At 36.6% G+C, this 14,555-nt stretch overlaps 1 protein-coding gene across 1 annotated transcript in view; it reads right to left on the bottom strand.

Annotated features, from left to right (window-relative positions):
- The window catches only part of GPRC6A (G protein-coupled receptor class C group 6 member A), a 36,607-nt gene extending 24,244 nt beyond the window's left edge, over positions 1–12,363 (bottom strand). Inside the window, 1 exon segment of the mRNA XM_003898267.5 lies at positions 11,393–12,363. Coding sequence (XP_003898316.2) covers positions 11,393–11,586 — 194 coding nt within the window. The 5' untranslated portion in view covers positions 11,587–12,363.
- Between the last annotated feature and the right edge of the window lie 2,192 nt (positions 12,364–14,555).

Here is a 14,555-nt window from a genome sequence, read left to right as displayed (position 1 = left end):
AGATGTTGTAAAAGAATCAAACAGAAATTCTGCAACTGAACAATTCATTGAAAGAACAACATAAAACACTTGAAAGCTTCAACAATAGATTAGCTCCAGCAGATGAAAGAAGCTCTGAACCTGAAGACAGTTCAGGTTCAACTTTTGAAATAAGCCAGCCATGAAAATATAAAGGAAAAAAAAAAAGAATTAAAAGAAGCTAAACAGGCCTGGTGCAGTGGCTCACGCCTGTAATCCTAGCACTTTGGGAGGGCGAGGCGGGAGGATCATGAGGTCAGAAGATCGAGACAATCCTGGCTAACATGGTGAAACCCTGTCTCTACTGAAAATACAAAAAATTAGCCAGGTGTGGTGGCGGGCACCTGTAGTCCCAGCTACTCTAGAGGCTGAGGCAGAAGAATGGCGTGAACCTGGGAGGTGGAGCTTGCAGTGAACTGAGATCGCACCACTGCACTCCAGCCTGGGTGACAGAGCAAGATTCCGTCTAAAAAAAAAAAAAAAAAAAAAAAGCTAAGCAAAGCCTTCATGATATATGGAACACCATAAAGTGATCAAATATACAAATTATTGATATCCCAGAAGGTAAAGAGATATTGACATAGTTAAACATATATAACAAAATAATAGATAAAAATAATAGAAAAAACCTTTCCACATCCAGTAGGAGGTTTAGACATCCAGATACAGGAGACCCAGCAATCCCCTAAACGGATACAATGCACAAATTCTGCACAGCACATTATAGTCAAAATGTCTAAAGTCAATGACAAAGAAAATTCTAAAAACAGAAAGAATTTAGTCACCTCTAAAGGAAATCACATCATAGTAATGGAAGATATGTCAGCAGAAACCTTATAGACCAGAAGAGAAGGAGATGATACATTTTTTTTTTTTTTTTTTTTTTTTTTTTAAGACGGAGTCTCGCTCTGTAGCCCAGGCTGGAGTGCAGTGGCCAGATCTCAGCTCACTGCAAGCTCCGCCTCCCGGGTTCACGCCATTCTCCGGCCTCAGCCTCCCGAGTAGCTGGGACTACAGGCGCCCGCCACCTCGCCCGGCTATTTTTTGTATTTCTTAGTAGAGACGGGGTTTCACCGTGTTAGCCAGGATGGTCTCGATCTCCTGACCTCGTGATCCGCCCATCTCGGCCTCCCAAAGTGCTGGGATTACAGGCTTGAGCCACCGCGCCCGGCCAGGAGATGATACATTTAAAGTGCTGAGGCAAAAACCCTGCTAGCCAAGAATACTATATCCAGAAAAATAATCCTTCCTAAATGGAGGAGAAATAAAGTTGCTCCTAGACAAGCAAAAGCTGAGGGAATTCAGCACCGCTAGACTGGCCCTACAAATGCTCAAAGGAGTTCTATACCTGGAAGTGAAATGATGATGCTTATCATGGTGAAAACACAACAAAGTGTAAAACAATGGTAAAAAAGAGGAAGGACTCAAATGATACTACTACAGATATTCATCTACAAAACCACAATGACAAAAAATGAGAAAAAGAATGGAATATAGAATACATAAAACAAACAGTAAGCAACAACATGACAGGAACAAAGCCTCATATGTCTATATTAACCTTGAATTTAAAAGGATTAAATTCCCCTCTTAAGAGATATAGACTGGCTGTCAATATCCTACTGAATGGGCAAAACTGGAAGCATTCCCTTTGAAAACTGGCACAAGACAGGGATGCCCTCTTTCACCACTCCTATGCAACATGGTGTTGAAAGTTCTGGCCAGGGCAATCAGGCAAGAGAAAGAAATAAAGGGTATTCAATTAGGAAATGAGGAAGTCAAATTGTCCCTGTTTGCAGATGACATGATTCTATGTTTAGAAAACCCCATCATCTCAGCCAAAAATCTCCTTAAGCTGATAAGCAACTTCAGCAAATTCTCAGAATACAAAATCAATACGAAGAAATCACAAGCATTTCTATACACCATTGATAGACAAAGAGCCAAATCATGAGTGAACTCCCATTCACAATTGCTACAGACAGAATAAAATACCTAGGAATCCAACTTACAAGGGATGTGAAGGACTTCTTCAAGGAGAACTACAAACCACTGCCCAACAAAATAAAAGAGGACACAAACAAATGGAAGAATATTCCATGCTCATGGATAGGAAGCATCGAGATTGTGAAAAGGTAATTTATAGATTCAATGCCATCCCCATCAAGCTACCAATGACTTTCTTCAGAGAATTGAAAAAAACTATTTTAAAGTTCATATGGAACCAAAAAAGAGCTCACATGGCCAAGATAATCCTAAGCAAAAAGAACAAAGCTGGAAGTATCTTATGCTACCTGACTTCAAACTATACTACAAGGCTACAGTAACCAAAACAGCATGGTACTGGTACCAAAACAGATATATAGACCAATGGAACAGAACAGAGCCCTCAGAAATAATACCACACATCTACAGCCATCTGATCTTTGACAAACCTGACAAAAACAAGAAATGGGGAAAGGATTCCCTATTTAATAAATGGTGCTGGGAAAACTGGCTAGCCATATATAGAAAGCTGAAACTGGATCCCTTCCTTACACCTTATACAAAAATTAATTCAATATGGGTTAAAGACTTAAATGTTAGACCTAAAACCATAAAAACCCTAGAAGAAAACCCAGGCAATATCATTCAGGACACAGGCATGGGCAAGGACTTCATGACTAAAACACCAAAAGCAATGGCAATAAGAGCCAAAATAGACACATGGGATCTAATTAAACTGAAGAGCTTCTGCATGGCAAAAGTAACTACCATCAGAGTGAACAGGCAACTTACAGAATGGGAGAAAATTATTGCAATCTACCCATCTGACAAAGGACTAATATCTAGAATCCACAAAGAGCTCAAACAAATTTACAAGAAAGAAACAAACAACCCCATCAAAAAGTGGGCAAAGGATATGAACAGACATTTCTCAGAAGAAGACATTTATGCAGCCAACAGACACATGAAAAAATGCTCATCATCACCAGCCATCAGAGAAATGCAAATCAAAACACAATGAGATACCATCTCACACCAGCTGGAATGGAGATCATTAAAAAGTCAGGAAACAACTGATGCAGGGGAGGATGTGGAGAAATAGGAACGCTTTTACACTGCTGTTGGGAGTGTAAATTAGTTCAACCATTGTGGAAGACAGTGTGGTGATTCCTCAAGGATCTAGAACTAGAATTACCATTTGATCAATCTCATTACTGGGTATATACATGCACACGTATGTTCATCGTGGCACTATTCACAATAGCAAAGACTTGGAACCAACCCAAATGTCCATCAATAATAGACTGGATAAAAAATGTGGCACATATACACCGTGGAATACCACGCAGCCATTGAAGGATGAGTTCATGTCCTTTTCAGGGACATGAATGAAGCTGGAAACCATCATTCTCAGCAAACTGTCACAAGGACAGAAAACCAAATGCTGCATGTTCTCATTCATAGGTGGGAATTGAACAATGAGATCACTTGGACACTGGGAGGGGAATATCATACACTGGGTCCTGTAGTGGGGTGGGGGACTTGGGGAGGGATAGCATTAGGAGAAATACCTAATGTAAATGATGAGTTGATGGGTGCAGTAAACCAACATGGCACATGTATACCTATGTATGAAACCTGCACGTTGTGCACATGTACCCTAGAACTTAAAGTATAATAAAAATAAGTAAATAAATAAAAGAAAAAAAGAGATATAGACTGGCTGTATAAATAAAAAAAAAGCATGATCCAATTATATGCAACTTACAAGAAATGCACTTTACATATAAAAGCACATATAGAGTGAAAGTTAAGGGATAGAAAAAGATATCCCATGCAAACAAAACCCAAAATTGAGCAGAAGTAACTATATTTATATCAGATAAAACACACTGTAAGCCAAACATAGTAGAAAAAGTAAAATAAGGTCATTATATAATGATAAGGAGTCAATCCAGGAAGAGGAAATAATTTAAAATGTATATGCAAGCAACACTGAAGCACCCAGATTCATAAAGCAAAAATTACTAGATCTAAAGAGAAAGAAACTGCAATACAATAATTGTGGGAAACTTTAACACCCTATTCAGCATTAGGCAGATCATCTAGACAGAAAATCGGCAAAAATATAACCAACTTACGACCAGGTTCACCCCTGTAATCCCAGCACTTTGGGAGGCTGAGGAGGACGAATCACTTGAGGTCAGGAGTTCAAGAGCAGCCTGGCTAACATGATGAAACATCATCTCTACTAAAAATACAAAAATAGCTAGTCATGGTGGTACACACCTGTAATGCCAGCTACTTGGGAGGCTGAGGTGGAAGGATCACTTGAACCCAGTAAGTGGAGGTTGCAGTGAGCCAAGATTGCACCACTGCACTCCAGCCTGGGCAACAGAATGAGACTTCATCTCAAGAAAAGGACTTAAATTGAACTTTAGACCAGGTGGACCTAACAGACATTTACAGAACTTTTGGTCCAATAGCTGTAGAATACACATTCTTCTCATCAGTGCATGGAACATTCTCCAGATCAGGCCATATATTAGGCCATAAAACAAGTCTTAACAAATTTACAAAAATAAAAATTATATCATATATATTCTCAGGCTGCAATGGACTAGAATTAGAAATAATAACAAGAGGAACTTTAGAAACTATACAAATCAGCAGAAACCACATGCTTCTGAATAACCATTGGGTTAATGAAGAAATTAAGATGGAAATCAGAAATCTTATTAAAACAAATGAAAATGGAAACATGAATGTATTAGTTTCTTCTCACATTGCTATAAGGCAATAGCTGAGACTGGGTAATTTATAAAGAAAAGAGGTTTAATTGGCTCATTGTCCTGCAGGCTATACCAGAAGTATAGTGCTGACATCTGCTCAGCTTCTTGGGAGGTCTCAGGACATATACAATCAAGGTGGAAGGCAAAGGGGGGCCTTGGCACCTCACATGGCCAGAGCAAAAGGAAGAAAGAGAGAGGGAAGATGTAACACGCTTTTATATTCTATCCCTGGCTCCTCCCAAATCTCATGTCCTTCTCACATTGCAAAATACAATCATTCCTTCTCACCAGTCTCTCAACGTCTTAACTAATTCTAGCATTATCTCAAAAGTCGAAAGTCCAAAGTCTCATCTGAGTAGTCCCTTCTGCCTATGAGCCTGCAAAATAAAGAATTAGTTAGTTACTTCTAAGACACAATGGGAGTACAGGCATTTGGTAAATACTCCTATTTGAAAAGAGAGAAATTGGCTAAAGGAAAAGGCCTACAGGTCCCATGCAAATCCAAAACCCAGCAGGGCAATCATTACATCTTAAAGGTCCAAAATAATCTCTTTTAACTCCGTGTCTCATACCCAGGGGACACTGGTATAAGCTGGAGCTGGAGTGGCTGGGACATAAGAAGCAGCAGGGCCCTGGTCTCAGCTCAAGAAACCATTCTGCCCTCCTAGGCCTCTGGGTCTGTGATGGGAGGGGCTGCTCTGGAGGTCTCTGAAATTCCTTTGAAGTCTTCTCATTGTCTTGGCTATTAATGTTCAGCTTCTCTTTGCTTATGCAAATTTATGCAGCCAGCTTCAGTTTCTCCCCCAGAAATTTTTATTTGTTTGTTTGTTTTGTTTTTTCTAACACGTGGCTGGGCTGCAAATTTTCCAAACTTTTACATTCTGTTTCCCTTTTAAATATAAGTTCCAGTTTTACATTATTTCCTTGCTCACACATATGAACTAGGCTATTAAAAGCAGCCAGGCAACTTCTTGACTGCTTTGCTGCTTAGAAATTTCTTCTGCCAGATACCCTAAATCATCACTCTCAAGTTCAAAGTTCCACAAGTTCAAAGTTCCACAGATACCTGGGCAGGGGCACAATGCCACCAGGTTCTTTGCTAACGCATAGCAAAGATAACCTTGACTCCAGTTCCTAATAAGTTCCTCATGTCCATTTGAGACCTCTTCAGCCTGAACTTCATTGTCTATATATATCACCATTATCATTTTGGTCACAACAATTTAACAAGTCTCTAGGAAGCTCCAAACTTTTCTTCATCTTCCTATCTTCTTTGGAGCCCTCCAAACTGTTCCAACCACTATCCATTACCCAGTTCCAGAGCTGCTTCCACATTTTCAGGTATCTTTATCGCAATGCACCACCTCTCTGGTATCAATTTTCTGTATTAGCCCATTCTTGCATTGAATAAAATATACCAGAGAATGAGTAATTTATAAAGAAAAGAGGTTTAATTGGCTCATGGTTCTGTTGACTGTACAGGAAGCATGACGCTGGCATCTGCTTAGCAACTTGGGACTTGGGAGTCCTCAGGAAACTTATAATCATGGCAGAAGGCAAAGGGGGAGCTGGCACCTTACATGGCTAGATTAGGAGGAAGAAAGAGAGAGAGGGGATATGCTACACACTTTTAAACAACCAGATCTTATGAGAACTGTATCATAAGAACAGCACTAGGGGGATGGCACTAAGCCATTCATAAGAAACTGCTCCCATGATCCAATTACCTCCTACCAGGTCCCACCTCCAACACTGGGGATTATAATTTGATATGAGATTTGGGCAAAGACACAGATCCAAACCATATCAACAACATACCAAAGCCAGTGGGATACAGCAAAAGCAGTACTAAGAAGGAAGTAAATAGCAATGAACATCTACAGCAAAAAAGTGGAAAGATTTCAAATAACCTAAGAATGTACCTTAAGGAACTAGAAAAGCAAAAACACATGAAACCCAAAATTAGTAGAAGGAAAGCAATAATAAAGATCCAGCAGAACTAAATGAAATGCAGACTAAAAAAAACCCACAAAGGATCAATAAAATGAAAAGTTGATTCTTCAAAATTTATAAATCACTAGACTAGACTAACTGAAAAAAGAAGAGAGAAGACTCAAATAAACAAAATCAGAGATGAAAAAGGAGACATTACAACTGATACCACAGAAATACGAAAGATTATCGGAAACTATTAGGAACAATTACATGCTAACAAATGGAAAAACCTAGAGGAAATATGAAAATTCCTGGAAACATACAGTCTACCAAGATTAAATCAGGAAGAAATAGCAAACCTGAGCAGACCAATAACAAATAGCAAGATTAAATCATCAGTAATAAAAAGCCCCCAGTAAATAATAGCTCAGAACCAGATGGATTGCTGCTGAATTCTACCAAACATATAAAGAAGAAATATTAGTAATCTTCCTCAAACTACTCCAAAAAATTCAAGAGGACGGAATTCTCTCCAACTCATTCTATGAGGCCAGCATTACCCTAATGCCAAAACCAGATAAGGACACAATAAAAACAGAAAACCATAGACCAATATCTCTGATGAACATACACGCAAAAATCCTCAAAAAATACTAGCAAATAGAATTCAACAGTGCGTCACAAAGATAATACACCATGATTAAGTGTAATATCAACCATGCAAGGATAGTTTAACATATACAAATCAGTAAAAGTAATACATCACATCAACAGGATGAAGGACAGAAACTATGTGATCGTCTCAATAGATGTAGAAAAAGTATTTGATAAAATACAACACCTTTCACGATAAAACCTCTCAACAAACTAGGCACAGATGGAACATACTTCAAATTAATAAAGTCCATATATGACAAACCCATAGTTAACATCATACCGACTGGGTAAAGTGGAAAGCCTTTTCTCTAAGAAGTAGAGCAAGACAAGGATGCTCACCTTCACCAGTCTTATTCAACATAGTATTGGAAGTCCTGGCCAAAGCAATCAGGCAAGAGAAGAAATAAATGGCACACACATTGAAATAGAGGAAGTCAAATTGTCCCTCTTTGCAGTTGACATTATCTTATATTTAGAAATACCAAAAGACTCCACAAAAAAACCTCTTAGAGCTTATAAACAAATTCAGTAAAGTTTCAGGATGCAATATCAACATATAAAAATCAATAGCATTTTTGTACACCAGTAGTGAAATAGCTGAAAAAAAAATCAAGAAAGCAATCCCACTTACAACAGCTACAAAAAAAATACATAGGAATAAATTTAACCAAGGAGGTGAAAGATCTCTACAAGGAAAACTGCAGAATGCTGATGAAAGTAATTGAAAATAACACAAATAAATGGAGAGATATCTCATGCTCAAGGATCAGAAAAAATAATAGTGTTAAAATGACCATAATGCCCAAAGCAACATACACAGTAAATGCAATCCCTATTAAATGTCAATATCATTTTTCACAAATATTAAAAAAATCCTAAAATTAATATGGAACAACAACAACAAAAAAGCCAGAATAGCCACAGCAATCCTGAGCAAAATGAACAAAGCTGGAGGCATCAAACTACCTGACAAAATTGTATCACAAATTTATAGTAACCAAAACAGCATAGTATAAAAATAGACACATAGACCATGGGAAACAGAATAGACAACTAAAAAATAAATCCACATATTTATTACCAACTGATTTTTGACAAAGGAGCCAAGAACATATTCAGGGGAAAGGACTTCAATAAATTGTACAGGGAAAATTGGATATCCATATGCAGAAGAATAAAACTGGACTCTTTTCTCTCACTGTATATAAAAATCAACTCGAGGTGGACTAAGAACTTAAACATAAGATCCCAAATTATAAAACTATTAGAAGAAAACAGGGAAAGCACTTAAGGACATCAGTCTAGGCAAAGATTTTATGGGTAAGACCTCAAAACACAGACAACTAAAATAAAAATGGACAAATGTTACTGTATTAAAATAAAAATCTCTGTACAGGAAAGGAAACCATCAAGAGTGAAGAGACAGCCATTGAATGGGAGAAGATATTTGCAAACTATTCATCCAACAAAAGACTAATATCCAGAATATACATGAAATTGAACAACTCAACAATAAGAAAGCAAAATCTCATTAAGAAGTGGTCAAAGAACACGAACAGATGATTCTCAAAAGAAGACATATAAATGGCCAACTGGTATATAAAAAATGCTCAGCATCACTAATCATCAAAGAAATGCAAATTGAAACCACAATGAGATATTTTCTTTTGCCAGTTAGAATAGCTATTACTAAAAAGACAAAACAAAAACAAAAACAAAAACAGATGCTGACAAGGACATGTGGAAGACGGAACTCATCTACACTGTTGGAGAAAATGTAAATTAGTACAACTCCTATGGGAAACAGTATGGATGTTTCTCAAAAATCTAAAAATGATAAATGTAATCCAGTAATCCTACTATTGGGTATCCAAAGAAAAGGAAATCAGTATACTAAAGGGATACCTGCACTCACATGCTTACCATAACTAACACTATTTGCAATAGCAAAGATATAGAATCAACTTGTGTCCATCAGTAGAAGAACAGATAAAGAAAATGTGCTATATATACACAACAGAATACTACTCAGCCTCAAAAAGAATAAAATCATATCATTTGCAGCAACATGGATGAAACTGGAGGCCATTATGTTAAGCGAAATAACTCAGGCACAGAAAGACGAATATCATATGTTCTCACTCGTATGTGGGAGATAAAAACATTGATATCATAAAGGTAGAGAGCTGACATTATAAAGGTACTAGAGGATGGGAAGGTGGGTGGATAAAGATGGGAAGGAGAGGGGATAAAGAGAGGTAGGTTAATGGGTATAAACATATAGTTAGATAAAAGATAGAAGTTCAGTCGTTTGACAGCCCAGTTACTCTAGTTAACAACAATGTATTGTATATTTCAACGTAGCCAGAAGAGAGGATTTGAATTGTTTCCAATATATAGAAGTGACAGTACTCAAAGTGATGGACACCTCAAAAAGCCTGACTTGATCATTACACATTCTAGGCTTATAACAGAATACCACATGTACCTCATAAATATGTAAACTAATATGTATCAATTAAAAGAAGAGAAACATAGAAGAGAAAAAGGGTAAACAAATAGGTTGTCTGACATTAAACTGTATAATATTTTCAGAGTCCACCACGTGTAAACTCCATTAGAGTTGGAACCTCCTTGGTGTATTCACATTAGTGTGCCAGTGCCTATAATAGGGTACAGGTAATGTAGGCAATTAATAAGTAGTTGTGCAATGTTGAGTGAGTACCGTTTCTCTTGATGAGTGACAAAAAGGTAAGAGATTTTCAACTGAGTGATTTTTTTAAATAGGAAATTTCCTTATTTGGTCAAATAGCTATTCAGTGTTTTCCATCCTTAATTGTTGGCCTGCAATTGCGGGCCTCAACTCTGCAGCCATTCTTTGTGTGCCAAAGTAGTGTTCTGAAAATCTCCATTAATTGTTATTATGTTTTTTACTATTCTCTGGTATTCCTGCTAATCAATGATTATGATGACAATAGCTAAAAGTGCCTAACTTTTAGGGAGAATGCCAAGAAATCTTAGTATGACAGGGGATCACATTTTATCTAAAAGTATTTTTAGAGGGCTTGGGAAATACTTCGTCGATAAAGAAAGAAAGGTAAGAGAAAAAACAAGATTAAACTTAGACACAGAAACATAAAAGTAGAATGATAATTTTAGAGTTGGAAGGAGGCATGAAGAGCACATTCCATAGCAACAGCAGCTGATGCTGCCTGTGTCCTTAGAGATTATCCAGGCCTTTGTTTTACAAATGAGAAAATATACATGACAGTGAAACCGAAACTCAGAGTTTAAGTGATCTACCTAAGTTTACAAAATTAGCTTGTCTCAAAACTGAAATGAGAATTAGAATATCCTCTTCTCCTTAAGGAAAATCCATTTGCAACACCTTCCACCCAGCTTTACCTTTCCACATTACACTGTGCCAGTGAAATGTCTTTCTCATAGGTAAGCTCTCATCACACAAAGTGTTCATCCAGGAGGAAGGAGCACTTTGAGTTGAGGAGGGTCTTAATTTATCAGGAAAGAGTTAGACTATTTCTGGAATGAAATGAATGCAGTGTTGAAAAAAAAAATGTTAGTAAGAAAAAATTCAGCTACAGTCTATTTTAAACAAAGCATTAAATAATAGATCTGTGTTTAAAATAAAATACATGTTTTCTGTGATAGAAATACATGTGAGCTATGTATGCTTGTAGTGAAAAATAGGCCACAATGTCTTCTCAAGTGACTTCAGGCATTGTTTTATAAGGCAAAATCTAAATAAATATATTAATGAAAAGCATTCATATCCTCTGCACTTGGAAGTTGTTTCATTATACATATAGGGCTGTTATAGTACTCTTTTAAAGAAAAATTGCAAGATTAACCATATGCAACTTAAAAAATATATATGAGTTTATTTTTTAAAATGATTTAGATATTAATACAAGTCAACAGTTTATATGTCCTAGTCTCATGACAGAATCTTGAAATCTAAATGTATTTTTTGAGACTGTACTCACCCAACACACTTCTGGATTTGTGGTCGTCTGGGATAGTCTTCTGAGGACAACATTTTTTCATGAATAGCAAACAAACCTCCAATTATGATATGTCCCGGAGAAGTGGCGGCCACAAAGTCATCAGGGGTCTGGCAAGGCTGTGAAGTAGCAAGAATAATCATAAAGCAGGTAATTAGTATAATTAATAATGCCATGTTTCCCTCTCATTTGCTCAGTTCATGTGAGTTCTTAAGTGCATGGAGTGCCAACAAGATTCCTATTTCACCTGTAAACACCTTATAAGGTATAGGACAGTGTCAAGGGCCAGAAACACTCAGTATTCAGATACTTGATGATAGTCAAAACAGTTATTTCACCAATAAGAACATAGACTTTTTAACACTCCAGTGTTAGAGATAATGTGATAGCAGTCATGTGATGTAAAAGCTGATAGAATTATAAACACAAGTCTAACTGTAATGGTACTTTTTCACTCTAGTGATATGTCAAGGGCCCTGAGTCACGTTGGCATTTCTTTTGAAGCAGAATGTAGAACTTTCAAGAAGCAGCAGTTTGGAAAAGTTTTTCCACTTTAGAAATAGACAGTTCTACATTTCAAAAAGGTATCACATTCAAGGCACAAATAATTCAATATAGTTTATCAGGTGTTTAGAAAAAAACATCCTGCTTTTCTTTTTCCTGAAAAGCTCTATTTAAAAAATGAAATTCAGTTAAATTTGGGTATTTGTCACTCCCACATTAGGTATTTGTCATTTCCAGTTTCCCTGTGTTAGAAATACATAGCTTTTGTGAAGATGGGTAAAACTAAAAACAAGATGAAACTTGTCTGATACAGTATTTTGCTTTGAACAAGAAAGGTCTGTTCATAGATCATTGCCATTTCCACTATTGTGGATGCTATATTTTAACAAATTTGGGACTAATTTCAGGCTATATATTCTTAAATACTTAGGAATCTGAACTAACATAATTTGATGGGTGTCTTTTGGAATTTAACAGAGGATAGAGAAACCTCAATGATGTAGTCACCATTAAGAAAAAGTTCAAAGTTTTAAAATTTATTTAATAAAATCAGTCTTTTAAAAATATTTTATTAAAAATGAATATCTCATGGGCAAGCAGTTTCAAATCCAATACATTCAGTTTGTTTGATGAGTAGCAGATACATTTAAAGAAATTTCAAAAAAATGAAAGAGTGCAATGGCCACTGTGGCATTTTTTCATTATCTAAATTAGGCTTAGATTCCATGGTCCAGTAGGGTTATACCAGCTGAGGAGTGGAGAAGTCACAGCTCATCATGCAGCTTCAAATGTTTTCTTAAGTCTTAGCATTTTTACTAATGGCAGGATTTTCTATTAGAATGAAAACCAGTTAACTTCAGTTGCCCAGAAAGTTTAACAAACATACATGAGTCTGAAGACTCTTGAAATGTTTAGCAATTACATTTTACTCATCTTAATCTTATTACTTATTGGTGTATGTGTGTGTTTGGTGTCGGATGGATTTATATTTTCATGAATTTAGTTATTTTGCTCGGATAACCTCAAAGGTCTTATGTAATTACAAGTTCAAAAATGATTTCAGGAAAACTAAACTAAAAAATGAGAAATCCAGATAATTCCCAGCAAAATTATAGTAAGTATTAAGCAACTCAGAGTGATTCTGAAGATGCATTGTTCAGATGACATTTCTTTGAAAAATCAATGACAAAAGTTATGCCAATAATGTCTTTTAGGTTGCAATTTCAACAATATTTAGGGTCTTTGTAATCTGATGAAATGTAAAGATAAGGCACTTTAAAAATTTTAATAAATATAATCTAAGTTTGAAGAACTATGTCTTTAAAGGAGTCTCCGAAGGTAGGAAAACAAAACATCTAAAAAGACTTTTGCGCTGTAAAATGAAGTATCACGTGGCAGAAAGGGCCCAAACTTTGGAATCAGATAGACCTGGGTTGCTCTGCCCACTACTTAGCTATGTGACACTGAATGAGTTACCTAACTTCTCTGAAAAATAATTTTCTCATCTATAAAAGAGTTGAGGTACTCTATCTAACAAATATGTTGTGAGACAAGCTGGTTTGATTTGCACGGCTCCTGTATTCTAGCACGCACTGAATAATTAGTTCGTTTCCCTTCTTTCCCTTGCCAAAACTAAACTGAAAGTTATCATTTCCTAAATTTGTAGAGGTTTCTTTCTTTCTTTTTTTTTTGAGATGGAGTTTCGCTCTTGTTGCCCAGGCTGGAGTGTAATGGCACGATCTCGGCTCACTGCAACTCCACCTCCTGGGTTCAAGCGATTTTCCTGCCTCACCCTCCCGAGTAGCTGGGATTACAAGCGTGTTCCACCACGCCTGGCTAATTTTTTGTATTTTTAGTAGAGACAGGGTTTCACCATGTTGACTGGGCTGGTCTCGAACTCCTGACCTCAGGTGATCCACCCACTTCGGCCTCCCAGAGTGCTGGGATTACAGGCACGAGCCACTGCACCCAGTCAAATTTGTAGTGCTTTCTACAGCTGGCTAAATCATTGTTCAAAGATTTTTGTCAAGCATTAAATGCATGGTAGAAATGACTTTTGTAATAGTACTACTAGCTGGTTGTTGTCACGTTGGAATGCAAATCCATTGTTAAGTTAAACTTGAAGGAAGATATAGAATATGTTAATTACTTTAGAATTCCACTGGAAACATTATCGTCACTCTCGTAGTTTCTATTATTGGGAATAGAACTTTTAGCCATAATTTAGAATGTACAGTTACTATATTTTTTCTATTTAAAAAATCATTATAAATGACAACAATAACTACTTCTATTCCAAAAGATTTTGATTTTTATCTTAAGTAACTATTTCTGGAGGGTAAAACCTCCTAAAAATTTTTGAGATATGAATTACTGACAGGACTAGCTTATTGCTCCTTTTGATCTCAAGAGTCTATATTTCTTTGTAACTAGCCTTACCTGGAGGGCTATCTGGTTAAAATAACTTAGAGGGAAGTAAGAAAGTATCACTCCCCAAGTAATTATCATAAAGATACCATTATCCTGGTTGAACAAGCCTAGTAGGAAAATACCGTCAATGATTAAAGATACTTTATTCTAAAATGGTGAGATTGTAGCACTGAAGATGGGGTGGCTTCCCAGTGATGAAAGGCTGCATGAA

The sequence above is a fragment of the Papio anubis genome, chromosome 6 (assembly GCF_008728515.1).
Source record: "Papio anubis isolate 15944 chromosome 6, Panubis1.0, whole genome shotgun sequence".
NCBI lineage: Eukaryota > Metazoa > Chordata > Mammalia > Primates > Cercopithecidae > Papio > Papio anubis.
Note: the sequence above shows the minus strand (reverse complement) of the source record. Positions and strands in the feature narration are given on the sequence as shown.